General features: G+C 44.2%; 1 protein-coding gene across 1 annotated transcript in view; it reads left to right on the top strand.

Moving 5' to 3' along the window:
- grik4 (glutamate receptor, ionotropic, kainate 4) overlaps positions 1-14,785 on the top strand; it is a gene marked incomplete at both ends in the record, with an annotated part of 229,676 nt that overhangs the window by 179,861 nt on the left and 35,030 nt on the right. Inside the window, one exon of the mRNA XM_080732047.1 lies at positions 3,894-4,007. Within this exon, the coding sequence (XP_080588173.1) occupies positions 3,894-4,007 (114 nt within the window). The remainder of the gene's footprint in view (positions 1-3,893; positions 4,008-14,785) is intronic.

Genomic DNA, 14,785 nt, shown 5'->3' with positions numbered 1-14,785 from the left:
GCGAGCAGTTGTGAGCTTGTAGATCAGCGAACGTCACTCGACGCCTACTATACAGGTCTATTGATATGCAAATAGGCTTGTTTCTTTGTTAAACAGTTCTCGAGGTGTGAACTTCGGGGGGTGCGAGACCCCGACTCAGAAAAGGTTTGGTCGTCGGGGATCACTGCAACACTGTTCCACACTGCGCTGTCGCGCGTCATTGGATTGTTACATCAACTTTCGTGCCTGAATTTCTTGGCGACCAGAATCAGCAATGTCGCATAGTTGATGACGTCTGTATTCAACAGCGAGGCACTATGTGCATACCGCCACCTATAGGATCGGGACGTATAGTGCTAGTGATCTCCAGGGAGGCCAGAAGGCATGCCAATGTGAATGCTGGCCAGCGTGAACCAGCAACCGTTTTCAGAATCAGTTCTAATCAAACGGATTGCAGTGTGAATCCGCCCTGAGGTTGCACTGCCTTCCAGCCATGCTGCTTGTAGCTGTTAACAGACAGGAGTCGGTTAGATATGGCAGTTGACTTGAGAGCATGTGATCCGAGCACTGGAGTGAGGAAGGAGAAAGAAATGAGAGAGAGAGAGAGAGAGAGAGAGAGAGAGAGAGAGAGAAGAGAGAGAGAGAGAGAGAGAGAGAGAGAGAGAGAGAGAGAGAGAGAGAGAGAGAGAGAGAGAGAGAGAGAGAGAGAGAGAAGGGTACATGAAAGAGAGGGAGTTGGAGTGGATCTTAAGAAGTCATCTGTCTTCATTCTATGGGCCAATGGAGGGCAAAGCCATTAAGGAAATAAAGCAAGAAGTGCCTGATCTTGTTATGGTGACAGCTTGTAAGTTATCTCAGCCAACACAGGACATCTGTCTCTTCCTGTGACACCCAGGCCATCTCTCCAGGTGTCCCAAACTCTTTTCCCTCCTGGCATCCACTGCAGTCTGTACTTGATTGTGACCTGTGCTGTTGTGGAGAAACACACAAAAAGGCAGTGGTGGAAAAAGTACTTGCGTGTTTTACTTAAGTACAATCATCAATACTGCAATGTAGATATACTCTGGAATAAAAAATGTACTTGAGTAAAAGTAGTATTGGCATCAACTTGTAAATCGTCTTTTTGCTCTTCATTGCCGATGTTTCACGCCGGTCCACGGATCGTGTATCGCGTGTGTGCACGGCATTCGCCGTTACAAAATAAAATAAAAAAACAGAGCGAAACAAATGAAACCCAGATCTGGTCGTTATGCACTCGTTATGCATACAAGCTCACAATGCGTCGACTGACTTTTAGTATTCTCAGGAACAGTAAAGGATTGAGTAGGCTGAATATATTGTGGGTGGTTGTGTTGCAGGTGGATTCCATCATGGCCCAAATCTAAATGATTGTTTTCATTACCTTTAAGAGCAGTGTACTGCCAAAGGCCTACTGGTGATTTTCACAGCGTCATGGAAGAAAAGCCTCCACAATGTCATTTCTCCCAAGATCAAACTGATGTCCTTGTGTGGGAGGTGCAGTTTTGTCAACAATGAATCTCACTTTAAAAAAAATAACACAAAGAGTGACTGGTGTAAAAATGATGGGAAGAAAGAAACAAATATATTTAATACATGTGAAAATAGTCCAATGAGAAACGTATCTGAGTCTCAAGAAATTGCTAGATTGTCTGAATCTGTCAGTTTGGGTAATTGCGACCGCCAGGTCAAAACCTCCACCGTCCACTGTCTGTCAGTCAGTCACATGTCACACTTTTGCCCTTCTCATATCTCCGCCAGTGTTGCCCCGATCCATGGTAATCTATCTACGGTAGCTGAAGAAGCACAACACTTTAGTTGGATACGTGTTGGTTTGGATGCATAAAATGTACTAAAATGTACCACAATGTGAAAAAGACAAGCAGAACATTGTGCCTCGTTGTAAGCTGTTAGACCTGGTTGGTTCAAGCAGGCAGACGGCAGACGACACCATAATTGCACAAACAGCAGGTCCCCAAAAGAGCAAACATAAAAGGGGGAAAACTTGCCATTGCAAGTCACCAGTCTGCCTCATGCAAAAGTGGGTCCTTATACCCAGTTTGTTCACACTAAACGATTATAGTTCCATTTAGGGGCCACTTAATGATATTTTGGGGACAGCTTCCACATATTAAAAATCACACCTAGTGTGAAGTGAGCAGTGCTGTTTATTAGTTAATTTCATCAAGCGTCCCGCTGGCCAATTACAGCACGTCCTGCGAAGCTCGGCCAATGGGACCCTGGGCGTACATCAAACGTTGATCCGTTTGTGCCAAGATGTAGGCCATTATCTAGGCCAGATGTAGGCCATTATCTAGGCCAGATGTAGGCCATTATCTAGGCCAGATGTAGGCCATTATCTAGGCCAGATGTAGGCATTATCTAGGCCAGATGTAGGCCATTATCTAGGCCAGACGTAGACCATTATCTAGGCCAGATGTAGGCCATTATCTAGGCCAGATGTAGGCCATTATCTAGGCCAGATGTAGGCCATTATCTAGGCCAGATGTAGACCATTATCTAGGCCAGATGTAGGCCATTATCTAGGCCAGATGTAGGCCATTATCTAGGCCAGATGTAGACCATTATCTAGGCCAGATGTAGGCCATTATCTAGGCCAGATATAGACCATTATCTAGGCCAAATGTAGACCATTATCTAGGCCAGATGAAGGCCATTATCTAGGCCAGATATAGACCATTATCTAGGCCAGATGTAGACCATTATCTAGGCCAGATTTAGGCCATTATCTATGCCTAATGTAGACCATTATCTAGGCCAGATGTAGACCATTATCTAGGCCAGATTTAGGCCATTATCTAGGCCAGATGTAGGCCAGACTTCAGAGCCCAGACAAAGCCAGATGTTGGAGCTTAGCTCCTTCCAAAAGCACAGATACAAATGCAGAAGCTGAGATGAGACTTACAAAATATAATTACTGACTTTAGAGGCTATAGACACGAGACAGGGTAATACTACAGCTTACAGTCTGTCCAGGCAACAGAGAGAAATGGACTGCTTTATATAATGGTGAATTAATGAGGGTATGGATATGATTCTATATTGAATAAACGCCTCCCAGACCCCCATGTGCCGATAACTGAACTTCCTCTTCCATATTGACACAGAAGCACAGCGCTGATGTCAATGGAAATGAGCATTCTATACTTTTCTTTTTAGTTTATTCTGCAGTTTATTCACTGTCAGTTGTGGTTGACTCTCAATTCAATTCAAATGAGCTGTACTGGCATGAGAAAACAAAGGCTAAATAAAGTGGAACAAAACAGTCAAAACAAAACAATGTATGTGCGAATACATATTGAATATAAATGAGAATCAAATAAAAGTGCTGTTGCAACTTTAAACTTTAAACTAAACTAAACTTAACTATAAAAACAAATCCAAAAACAGTCTGATATTATTCTCCACAGTGTCTTTCCAGAGACAGTCAGACAAGTCAGACTTGATAACATCTTAGATGCAGTGGCTCAACGTCGATACATTTCTCAGTTATGATGGCTATTTGAAACGTTTGTAAACAGTATTATGGAGATAGTAAGTATACCAACGCACCGGACCCACCAAAAAAGCACTAGTGACGCTAGTGACCAATCAATAGATTGTAGTGTTTTCTGCTCACTCTTTGGTATCGCCTCAGATTGTTCGGAACCTTGATGAATGGAACATTAGATCATTGGAGTAGACCTGTTATTATCCTCTATTCAACCTGTGTGCGTGTGTGTGTGTGTGTGTGTGTGTGTGTGTGTGTGTGTGTGTGTGTGTGTGTGTGTGTGTGTGTGTGTGTGTGTGTGTGTGTGTGTGTGTGTGTGTGTGTGTGTGTGTGTGTGTGTGTGTGCGCGCGTGCGTGCGTGCGTGCGTGCGTGCGTGTGTTTCAGAAAGCTGACCTAGCAGTGGCGGGCCTGACCATCACAGCAGAGCGTGAGAAGGTCATTGATTTCTCCAAACCCTACATGACCCTGGGCATCAGCATCATGTACCGAGTCCACCTGGTGAGTTCACCTTCACCCCCTCCCTGCTGCTCCATCCACACCTTCAACAGGAGCACTCTGTCTCAGCGGTCTTCAACAGGGGGTCCGGGACCCCTAGGGGGTCCTCAAGAGTTACTCCAAAGTTTCCTCCAAATCTTCCAATCCTTTTTTTATATTAACAACTTCAACCCCAGTGTCCATATTCTGAGAACTGTAGCCAAAAATAGCAGATCTACAAGCTCACAACGCCTCGCAGAGCTTGTAGATTGGCTATTTTCGGCAGAGAGGTTTGGTGTAGAGGGGAAAAAGAGCAGACTAAGTACAAAGTGAAAGGTCAAGTTTAGTAGGTAATGACGGCTCAAGTGGTTAAATATCTGAAAACACAAATTGACACGAATCCAAAATACACTGACGATTGTGTTGCAAACGATGAAACTATATGGAATCTATGAACAGGTTGTGGGGGTCCCTGCTTCATCTCTCACTCTACTAAGGGGTCCTTGGCCTGAAAACGTTGAAGACCCCTGGTCTATCTCTATTATACCAACATCTCTGTAAACTCTTCCATAAACTCACACCTCTTTGTATTGCCTCTTGTTGGCCTCTCAGTGCTTTCATCTCCTCCATCTCTTACTGTCCTGTTTCCCTTCCAAACCCAAACCCCTTCTGTTTGTCCCGTGTCTGGACCCAACATGTGTTTATGTAGTAAAAGCATTCAAGGCATGGTAGATAAAGTAACATTCCTGGTCCGGGGACCACCAATGGTCTTTTTCTTAAATGTTTATCCCATGATTTTCGTACCCATTTTTCACCCAGTGCCAATTGCCTAAGCTGTAATCCTGTTCGCTGTTCTCCCTCCGCCAACCTGGGGAGAGCCCCGAACTGAGCTCACGCTGCCTTCAGTGTATGAGGAGTGAGCAGGCCGCTTCTTATCACCTGACGGGGGGATCTTCCCCAGTTGGACGTAGCGCGTGGAAAAAACACGTTATTCCAACCAGTTTCTTTCCCCTTCATCAGGCTGGCCAGGGGGAGGCATCATAGAGACCAGGATTACTACATGTTTTTGCGAGGTTATCTACCCTAGGGGAATCGGGGAGAACATGCAAACTCCACCAGTGGTCTTTGAGGGGGTTCCAGGTGGTCCCCAGCTAAATGATGGAGAGTTGGTAACCAAATGGACCCTTATAGATCTTTAACTCACCTGCATTACTTCATTTACAAGAAGCCTGCACAATTACAGAATGTAGAAGAATTGTTATTTTGATTGAACTGATATCAGACCTATAGTACCACATCTATAAAGCATTGGAATTGTGGACAAAATCCTATCCAACGATAAAAGAATATTCAAAGTTGTGTGTCTGAGAGGCTATAAGGCCACGTTTACTCCACAACGGCCTGTAGAGGGAACGCAAAATGTCATCGCGTTCTCACATTTTAGTCCTGTGTTCAGACGGAGACTAAAACAATGTAGTGTGCACACCAGGTCGCTAGGTGGCAGTGACACGCTATATGGCAGTGTGACGACATGTCCGCTCTCCTTCCTGTCACAAGCATTTGTTTACATAATCACCATGGTAGCGTACAGGCTCCACTCCGCTCCACTGCTGTCGGCTTTGCAGCGTCAGTCATTACGTCACACATTTTGCAGTGCCCCTCTAAAGCCTCTATCAGAGTCAAGGGTGAAGAGCTATTCACCGCAAATTTTAGGTGTAAAGCTATCCACCGAAAGTGAGAAAATAAGTGGAGGCCATCATAGTCAGTCACGGTGAAGTCCTATTCACCGAGATGTGTCAGGACTCGTGGTGGAAAGCTCTTCCCCGCTAGGAATGACGTAACGTTGTAGTTTTATGACTCAAAAAGACTACACCGCGGTGGATAGCTCTTCACCGCGGTACCGACTCTGATAGGGGCTTAACTCGCCCGTTTAGATGGAAACGCAAGGAGGATCGTTTCACAGATTTTTCACTCAAAAATACGTATTTACTATCTTCCGTTTCCAACCCCCTGAAAATGCTGTTGTCGTCTGAACGGAAGGCAAATCTGACGTTTCATTTTGCGGTTTTCTTGTGGAAATGGCATAATATTAACGGGGCCTAAATCTCATCAAATGGTGGACCGTGGTTTAAATGCCGAATAAATAACGGACCTTGATATGAAAACGGTTGAAACCACCGCCCTATTTTGCTTAATTAGGAGAATGCACGTTGAGTCACAAGGCTGAAGAGCAGAGCATATATCATAGCTAGTAGCAAGTATCGACAGGCCTCATTCAAAAAACATGTTCTTGGATTTATCCTTAAAGCTAATCCTAAAATCACTAATGTCTGCGTCATAGAAAATACTTGAGGCAAACACACCATTCACTTTCAATGAACTTTAAATTGTGAACGTGATTTATAAGCACCTCAGCTTCTGTAAAAGAGGATTTCCCTGTTGGTATATGAATGTTCAGGGGTGATAGTGCATGCACAAATCCACTCTAGCCCAGGTGCTGGACAAACGGCAATACAAGAAAAAGATAGAGTCCGCAACACTGGTAATACTCAGCTCTGCTTTATTGCTTCAACGTTTCGATCCGTTTGGATCTTCTTCAGGAATGAAGAATGTTCCACACAAGTTTTTATGTATTCGTTTATTGAACCATGAAAAACTAAAGAAACTGCACCCTATAACCTCAGAGAAATTAATTGCACAAAGTCCTCTTTTATGTGCTGCTGTTCTTTGGCCGCAAACAGAAAACACATCAACGGTATCTAACTGTCGAGATCCATAGTAAACTAGTAGCAGTGCTCTTCCAAGGCATTGAGGCATAGTGTTCCAAAAAAATATTTTGCTAAAGTCTACTTGCTGGTGGCGCTATAACAGGCCAATGTGAAAAGGGTAGCATTTGTTCCTTGATGTATAGTGGGAATATGTGTGGCAAATTTCCCCGTAATCGCAAGCTGCCTTGATGATTTTAGGCATTTTGTTCAAAAACGGAGCAATCCTACAAACTTTGGAAGCCAATATTAACCAATTAGGATGGAATATGTAATGTCAGACGGATTGGACTTGATCACATGACTATAGAGATACTGTGTAGTGTGTACTGATTTGCGTGATTGTTGGAGAAAATCTGATGGAGTAATAGCAAAGAATGTGTTTCACATAAGTTGTCCTCCTGGTGGTGCTATAAAAGGCAAATGTGAAAAATGCAGGGCAAAGGTTTATCTTTAGCCTCTAGGGAGTGCGCATACAAAGTTTTCCACTTATCGGTGGAGTTAAAGTTAAAAACACAAATTGGCCTGTTATAGCGCCACCATGAGGCTGATTTGAGACATTTGAAGTGTAGTTTCTTCCTCGGCCTAGTGGGAACGCGCGTGCCCAATTTCACCAAGATTGCACGCTGTGTTCATGATTTGAGTCATTTTGTTCAAAACGGAGCAATCCTGCAAACTTTGGAAGCCAATTGTAGCCAATCAGGATGGAATATGGAAAATTGGACAGATCCATGTTGATCACATGACTGTAGACATACTGTCTACCGATTTGTAGGATTTGTGGACACAATCTCTAAGAGTAGTGTACACAGAAATGTGTTTTGCAAACATCGGCCTCATGGCGGCGCTAGAACAGGGCCAGGGCAGAGGTTCTGAATTGGAATCCAGGGAGTGTGTGTGCTTATTTTGGCAGCGACCGGGCCAACGGCGCCAGAGATTAGCTGGTAACAGACGGACGGACGCACGGACGGACGGACAGGGCCGAAAACATACTCTCCCATGCCTTCGGCTGGTGGAGACAAAAATGGATCGCAGTGAGCAGGATGTGGTTAAGAGAGACAGCTGGGATTCCAGACTTCTCTTTGAGTTCCCTCTGGAAAAGCCCTGTAGGGAGAAACCTCTGAGTGGAAAGTACCTGGAAAGTACAATCTATGGCATGGTTCCAGTGAGTCTGCTCACAAATCTAAGAATAGCTGCTGAAGATGGAATTTGATCTTAAGATTTTGACAGTGACTCACTGGCTGTCTCATCCACACTGATGGCATCCTGCATGGTCCACTGAGAGAGGAAACGGAGAAACAAATTGTGAAGCATCACAGGGGCGTCACAAGGGCGGGGGGACTGGGGAGTGGGACTGAGTTAAGCCCTTTGCACACAGGCGCGTTTATCCGTACGGATAAAACGGACAATTTCACTTTTTAAAAAGAAAACAATGATTCTCTACGACCTCATGCACACCGGATCCGAATTGGCCGTGCGACGAGTGGCTGCGGCCGTGTGTTTTTTTCTCGATCTAACCCAGTTCGATTTGTGCGTCTTGTCGCATGCGGTAAAAACTCATCACTCCTTCTATGACTCCTTTTGGGATCTGCAGCGCTGATTCTGCACAGCATTGCACACCAAATCCAATGCGTTTTATTCATACAGCAAACGGAAGAAACGCAACTGTCCTGTGTGCAAAGGGCTTTACTAGGGCCCAAGGTGGTGGGGCCTTAACACTTTGCTAGCCAAAATAGAATGGCTGTTGATAGATTAGCCGTGAAATTTCTATTATTGTATTATGATCTGAGACATAATATTATGTTTATAAACATGATCCCGCCACCCCTCCTTCTTGGACCGCGCCGTTGTTTTTTCTTTTTTTTTCAATCCCCAGGTCGTTAGCTCACCGTGATTATCTGGATCTCCATTGGGATAGAGTGGCAGTTTTGGCCGAGGCATCTTCTCCCTGTGCGTTTTGCGTGCGTGATCCGTGCGCATATAATCCAAGAATGACTGAACAGTTGATGTGACCATTTTGGCTAGCTTAGCCCTTAGCACTCCAGCTATGCTAATGTTATCATCTAAACAGTAAACGGGCGGCTGCTAGGAAGCCTCTGGAAGGAATGGACCTGACGGCACTTCTGCTTCTTGTCAGACGAGCCATGCGCTATCGATGGACGAGTGGTGACTAGGGAAGGTTAGACGATCGCCGATTTTCAGATAAAAATCATTTATTTCGTTTTTAATGACCCAGTATGGTAAAAGACGGCGCGGCTGAGACTCCTTGCTCAGATGTCCGGTATATTCCGGTTTTAACATTAAGGGGCTCCCCGTGGCTTGCAAAGTGTTAATTATGTTATACTTTAGCTATTGAAAAATAGCAGATATACAAGCTCACAGCGTGGCACCGAGTGCAGCGATGCGAGCTTGTAGATCTGCTATTTTTGAAAAGTCGTGACAATGTGTGGGTCCCCATCCGGAATCAATGGGGGTAAATTTACTCGAATCAACATTTTAGGAATGTGACAAAAACCAAAAAATATTATTGAACTCTACTCTCCATGGCATGAGTAATCAATAGAAAAAAAGTCATTTTGGGGGTGAACTACTCCTTTAAGCAAACATTTGTAACTCAAATATTTACTTCTGGGGGGTCCCTGGAACGAAATATTTTGAGATGGGGGTCCGTGGCCAAATACATATCATTTTGGGGGTCCTTGACATGAAAAGGTTTGAGCACCACTGACATAGAAACAAAGGTTTAAAAAAAAAAATATATATATATATATATATATATATGTTACAGTATGTTCAAGAAACCAGGAAAAGTTGTCCAGGAGCACTCGTTTTGACGTTCACCACACACTAATCACCACCAGATGGCGACGTCAGCCACTGGATAAGAGAGTTACGTCACGCTTTGAACTCGCCGCAGACCGGAAGTGTTTACTCTTTATTTACTAGCCTAGCCTAGCCTAGCCTAGCCTAGCCTAGCCTAGCCTAGCCTAGCCTAGCCTAGCCTAGCCTAGCCATTAGCTCCATTGTAGTCACTTGGACAGGGCGTTTAACGTGCGCTTGCCCAGGCCTTACGGCCTGGGCATAAATATAACGATTGCATTCACCACGGCTTCGTAACTCGCGCGGCGCTCCGCCGGCCGCGCGGCCCTGGCCCGCTCTTCGCGGCCACTCGCGCCTGCGGCGCTCGGGGGCGAAGAGCAGGACCAAGGTCCGCTGGCCTTCGCGCCGCTTGGGGCTTCGTGGACCCAGGGGGGCCTCGTAACTCGTTTGGGCTTCGTGGATACAGGGGGGCTTCGGTAGCCGCTCGCAGTGTCGTGGACAATAGAGCGGCGCACCGCCTGGAATACGTTGTTGTGGCGACCGCTTGCTCCGCCCCGTGCCGCATCACGAGTGCTCCGCGTCTCGAATGTGCTGGTTCTCTTATATCCGGTGACATATATATATTTGAACAAATTATTACGATTTTTCAAAAATAGCAGATCTACAAGCTTGCAGCATAGCACTCAGTGCAGCGCTGTGAGCTTGTAGATCTGCAATTTTTTCAATAGTTGAAGCACACAATAACGCGTAATAATGCGTTCCCAGTCTAAATGGGTTAACCCCCCCCCCATGAAGAACATTCACGGGGGGCCCGCAGTGAATCCTTGCACCCGGGGCCCAGAATTTGGTGTGACGCCCCTGTCCATGGTCCACAGAGAGAGGAAACAGAGAAACTAATTGTGAAGCGTCATTCATGAAGGTGGAGATTCAATAGCAGGGCCGGTGCTTTCAGAGCCCTAGCAGGCCCATTAATCAGCAGCCTATCCTCCAAACCCCCCCAGCAGCGGTACAAGCTTCATGGAAGGTTATTTCTATTAGAACGAGCTCATTAGTATAGCATACCAACGGGACCTTTACCTTCCTCACCACTCCCGCTTTTTTCCACTCACACTTTACCAGTGGTGTAAGTCAGAGCAGTATAATCAGAGAGTGGTGTCACCGCGGGGTCAGAAACAGCGCTGGTCACGTGGTTCATTGTCACTTTACACCTCATAGACTTCAATGCATTTTGTAAACTTCCGGTTGGCCGTTTGTCACTATACGCCAATAGATGTGTGAGTAGAAGACCTGGCCCCATGAAGTGAACGGGAGTGACGCAACTCTCCATTCTAGGGCTCTGGTGTAAGTAACTAAGAACATTTACTTAAAGGGATATTTCACTTTCAAAAAAACCTTTGGTCATTTTATCGTCTAATCAGGCTTTTATGAACACCCTGAACAGTTTTTAATTTGCTCGATTCAATATTTAGATATTTGATGTAAATGTTATCAGGCCCTCCAGGCCCAGGGCCTCTCCCCACACACACCCATTGTAACTTCAAACTCCCTTTTAACCATGATAGATTCATTAAACACTTCTGGTAACATTTACATCAAATATCTAAATATTGAATCAAGCAAATTAAAAACTGTTCAGGGTGTTCATATAAGCCTGATTAGACGATAAAATTAGCAAAAGTTTTTTGGAAAGTGAAACATCTGTTTAAGTACTGTACTTAACAAGATCAGCGCCGGTCGACTTTCAGGTCGACTATGTCACTATGGACTTCCCTGCCGATCGACTTTAATCGACTTTTATATAAAAGCATTGTTTAAGCTTTTATTTGGGTTAATAGACGGAGTGTAACGGTTAGCTTACCTTCGGCTAGTAACAACACGTAGACCGTGAAAAAAAAGGATGCGATTATGACGTCACTGCTAAACCAGTCCTTCCTGTTTACATTAGCTTCTGCTAGCCGTTAGGCTCAATGCAAACCATCCGACCCTTACGCAGCTTCACTAGGTCGGATTTTGATTCGGAAACTTTCTGTGTGGCGTCTGTATACGTTCCGGTGCCCATACCGATGGTGGTTTTAAACGATCAAGCACGAATTGAACAGGATTGAGCTCAGATGGCGGCCCGCGGAGATCCCATTGTGAGTCAATGGAGCGACGTCACTTTCCCATCCTTTACTCTTGGTTTTTACATGGCTTTTTCTACAGTCTATGGTTTTAGTGTTACGATGGCTCACTCTAGTGGTCATTTTGTGGTATGGTATATCATCATGGCTTTGAAAACAATGAAATTAGACCCCATCATGATGATAAAATATAGCTATTTCCTGGCGTTATTAGCGCACATTCATATTTTAAGTTGGCTGGCAAAGGTACAATTTTGAGGTATTTGTACTTTACTTGAGTATATCCTACTTTTACTTCTACTCCACTACATCTGGGATCCAAATATTGTACTTTTACTCCACTACAATTATTTGAAAACTTTAGTTACTAGCTACTTTGCAGATATAAATTATAATATTATAAAACATACATGAAACACTTTCACCCTATTTTATACCATGGCTATTTGAAAATAGCCGATCTACAAGCTCACAACGCGTCGCACTGCGACGCGTTGTGAGCTTGTAGATCGGCTATTTTCAAACATGTACTACTTTTGCTTTTCGTAGTTTAAGTACATTTTGATGCCAACACGTTCATACTTTTACTGAAGTACATTCTGAATTCTGGACTTTTACTTGTAACAGACTATTTCTACAGTGCAGTATTGATACTTTCACTCAAGTAAAAAAATTACTTTTTCCACCACTGCACTTTACATCCATCCCACTCTGCAGGCATCAATTGATGCAAATATATGCCCTAGCAGCGAGGGGCTCGATTGAGCACCAACCGGTGGGGGAATCGATGGATGCTAGCAGCAGGTGCTGTGTTAAATGGTGACTGCACGGTAAATGGTCTCTGAATCAGCCCTGGCAGGGGGTAGAGTGATGAGGTGGTGTCAGGGAACTGACGTTGGGTAACGGGTCCATCACTGCCCCCTGCAGGGCTGACGCTGCATCAACAGTTACACTGCAGAATTATCAAACATCAGGTATCCAGGGGCGTCACAATGGGGGGGGAGGGACTTACTAGGGTCCAGCTTAAAGGAGTAGTTCACCCCTTTTCAACCTGTCTTCATATAATAGGTCCTCACTAAATGTTCATGATAAAATATCACAATTTTTTTCTACTCGGTCCAAGTCTCCTAGGAGAGCTGTGGGAAGTTCAGAATCCATCGTCTTGTGACATCATCTTTTTCCAAAAAAGAATTTTTATCAATATTTTTGAAAGAAATATTTAGATTTTTATTATCGCGAGAACAATGGCTTCCATTGTTCTCGCGATAAGTATAATAATTAAGTATAATAATTATTATACTTAAAGGGGCACTCCACCACTTTTCAACCTATGTTCATATAATTGGTCCTCACTCAAAAATAGCTTTTTTCTTTTCTTTTTTTTTTCTCAGAGGAGGGCTGTGGGCAGGTCAGAAACCCATCGTCTTGTGACATCATCGATTGCCAATCCAGCTTATAGAAACTGCAGGCTTTCTATTCCTGAAAAGTTGCAATTTTAAAGTGGAAGCCATTGTTCTCGCGATAATAAAAATCGAAATCTTTTTTTCAAAAATATTGATTAAATTTTTTTTGGGGAAAATGATGATGTCACAAGATGATGGATTCTGAACTTCCCACATCTCTCCTAGGAGACTTGGACTGAGTAGAAAAAAATTGTGATATTTTATCATGAACATTAGTGAGGACCTATTATATGAAGACAGGTTGAAAAGTGGTGAACTACTCCTTTAAGCTATTGAAAAATAGCAGATATACAAGCTCACACTGTGGCACCGAGTGCCGCACTGCAAGATCTGCTATTTAATGAAAATGTGTGCAAATCTTTGAATATAATAACTTTTAAGTGAACATTTGTAACTCAAATGTAGCTTCTGGGGAGTCCCTGGAACTTAATATTTTGAGATGGGGGTCCATGGCCAAATACATATCATTTTGGGGGTCCTTCACATGAAAAAGTTGAAAAGAGCACCACTGACAAAGAAAATCATGATTTTTCAAAAATAGCAGATCTACAAGCTCGCAGCGCGGCACTCATATCTGCTATTTTTCAATAGTTAAAGCACAAAATAATGCATAATAATGCGTCCCCAGTCTAAATGGGTTAAACCCCCTCCACCTATGAAGAACATTCATGGGTGGCCCGCAGTGAATCCTTGTACCCAGGGCCCAGAATGTGGTGTGACGCCCCTGCAAGTGTCCCTGTTGAACGAAAGCACATAGGTCCATCTTACGCATCTTATATTCTAAAGTGTGCCTTTGTTCCATGGCAGTTTCTCATGTCTGCTATAGTTATGAGTCCCCTCAGCATTGCTTCTCTATCAGAATTTTCTGTGTTTTTCTGTGAAGTTTTTAGTTCTAGTCCATCAAGTATTAATTTGAGACCAAACTTAAAATGAAAACTTCAGTCAGATCAATATCAGTGATCGATGTGATGAAGTAGTAGGTGCCAATTGGGTATTAATTACCATGTACAGTAGACATGACTGAGTGTGTGTGTGTGTGTGTGTGTGTGTGTGTGTGTGTGTGTGTGTGTGTGTGTGTGTGTGTGTGTGTGTGTGTGTGTGTGTGTGTGTGTGTGTGTGTGTGTGTGTGTGTGTGTGTGTGTGCGTGCGTGCGTGCGTGCGTGCGTGCGTGCGTGCGTGCGTGCGTGCGTGCGTGCGTGCGTGCGTGCGTGCGTGCGTGCGTGCGTGCGTGCGTGCGTGCGTGCGTGCGTGCGAGCGCGTGTGCACGTGCACACGTGTGTACTGTCTTTTGTGAGAACAAACCAGGCAGGGAGAAATTGCTATCTAAGGCAGGGGTCTTCAACTGTTTCAGGCCATGGACCCCTTAGTTGAGAGAGATATGAAGCAGGGACCCCCATAACCTGTTCTTAGATTCCATATAGTTTCATTGTTTGACAGCACAATCATCAGTGTATTTTGGATTCATGTCAATTTGTGTTTTCAGATATTTAACCATTTGAATCATCAATACCCTTCCACTCTGTACTTAGTCTGCTCTTTTTCCCCTCTACACCAAAGATCTTTGCCGAAAATAGCAGATCTACAAGCTCACAAGCGCGAGGCGTTGTGTCTGCTATTTTGTGTCTTCTATTTTT

This window comes from Nannobrachium achirus, assembly GCF_963921795.1.
Source record: "Nannobrachium achirus genome assembly, chromosome: 8".
Classification (NCBI taxonomy): domain Eukaryota; kingdom Metazoa; phylum Chordata; class Actinopteri; order Myctophiformes; family Myctophidae; genus Nannobrachium; species Nannobrachium achirus.
Note: the sequence above shows the minus strand (reverse complement) of the source record. Positions and strands in the feature narration are given on the sequence as shown.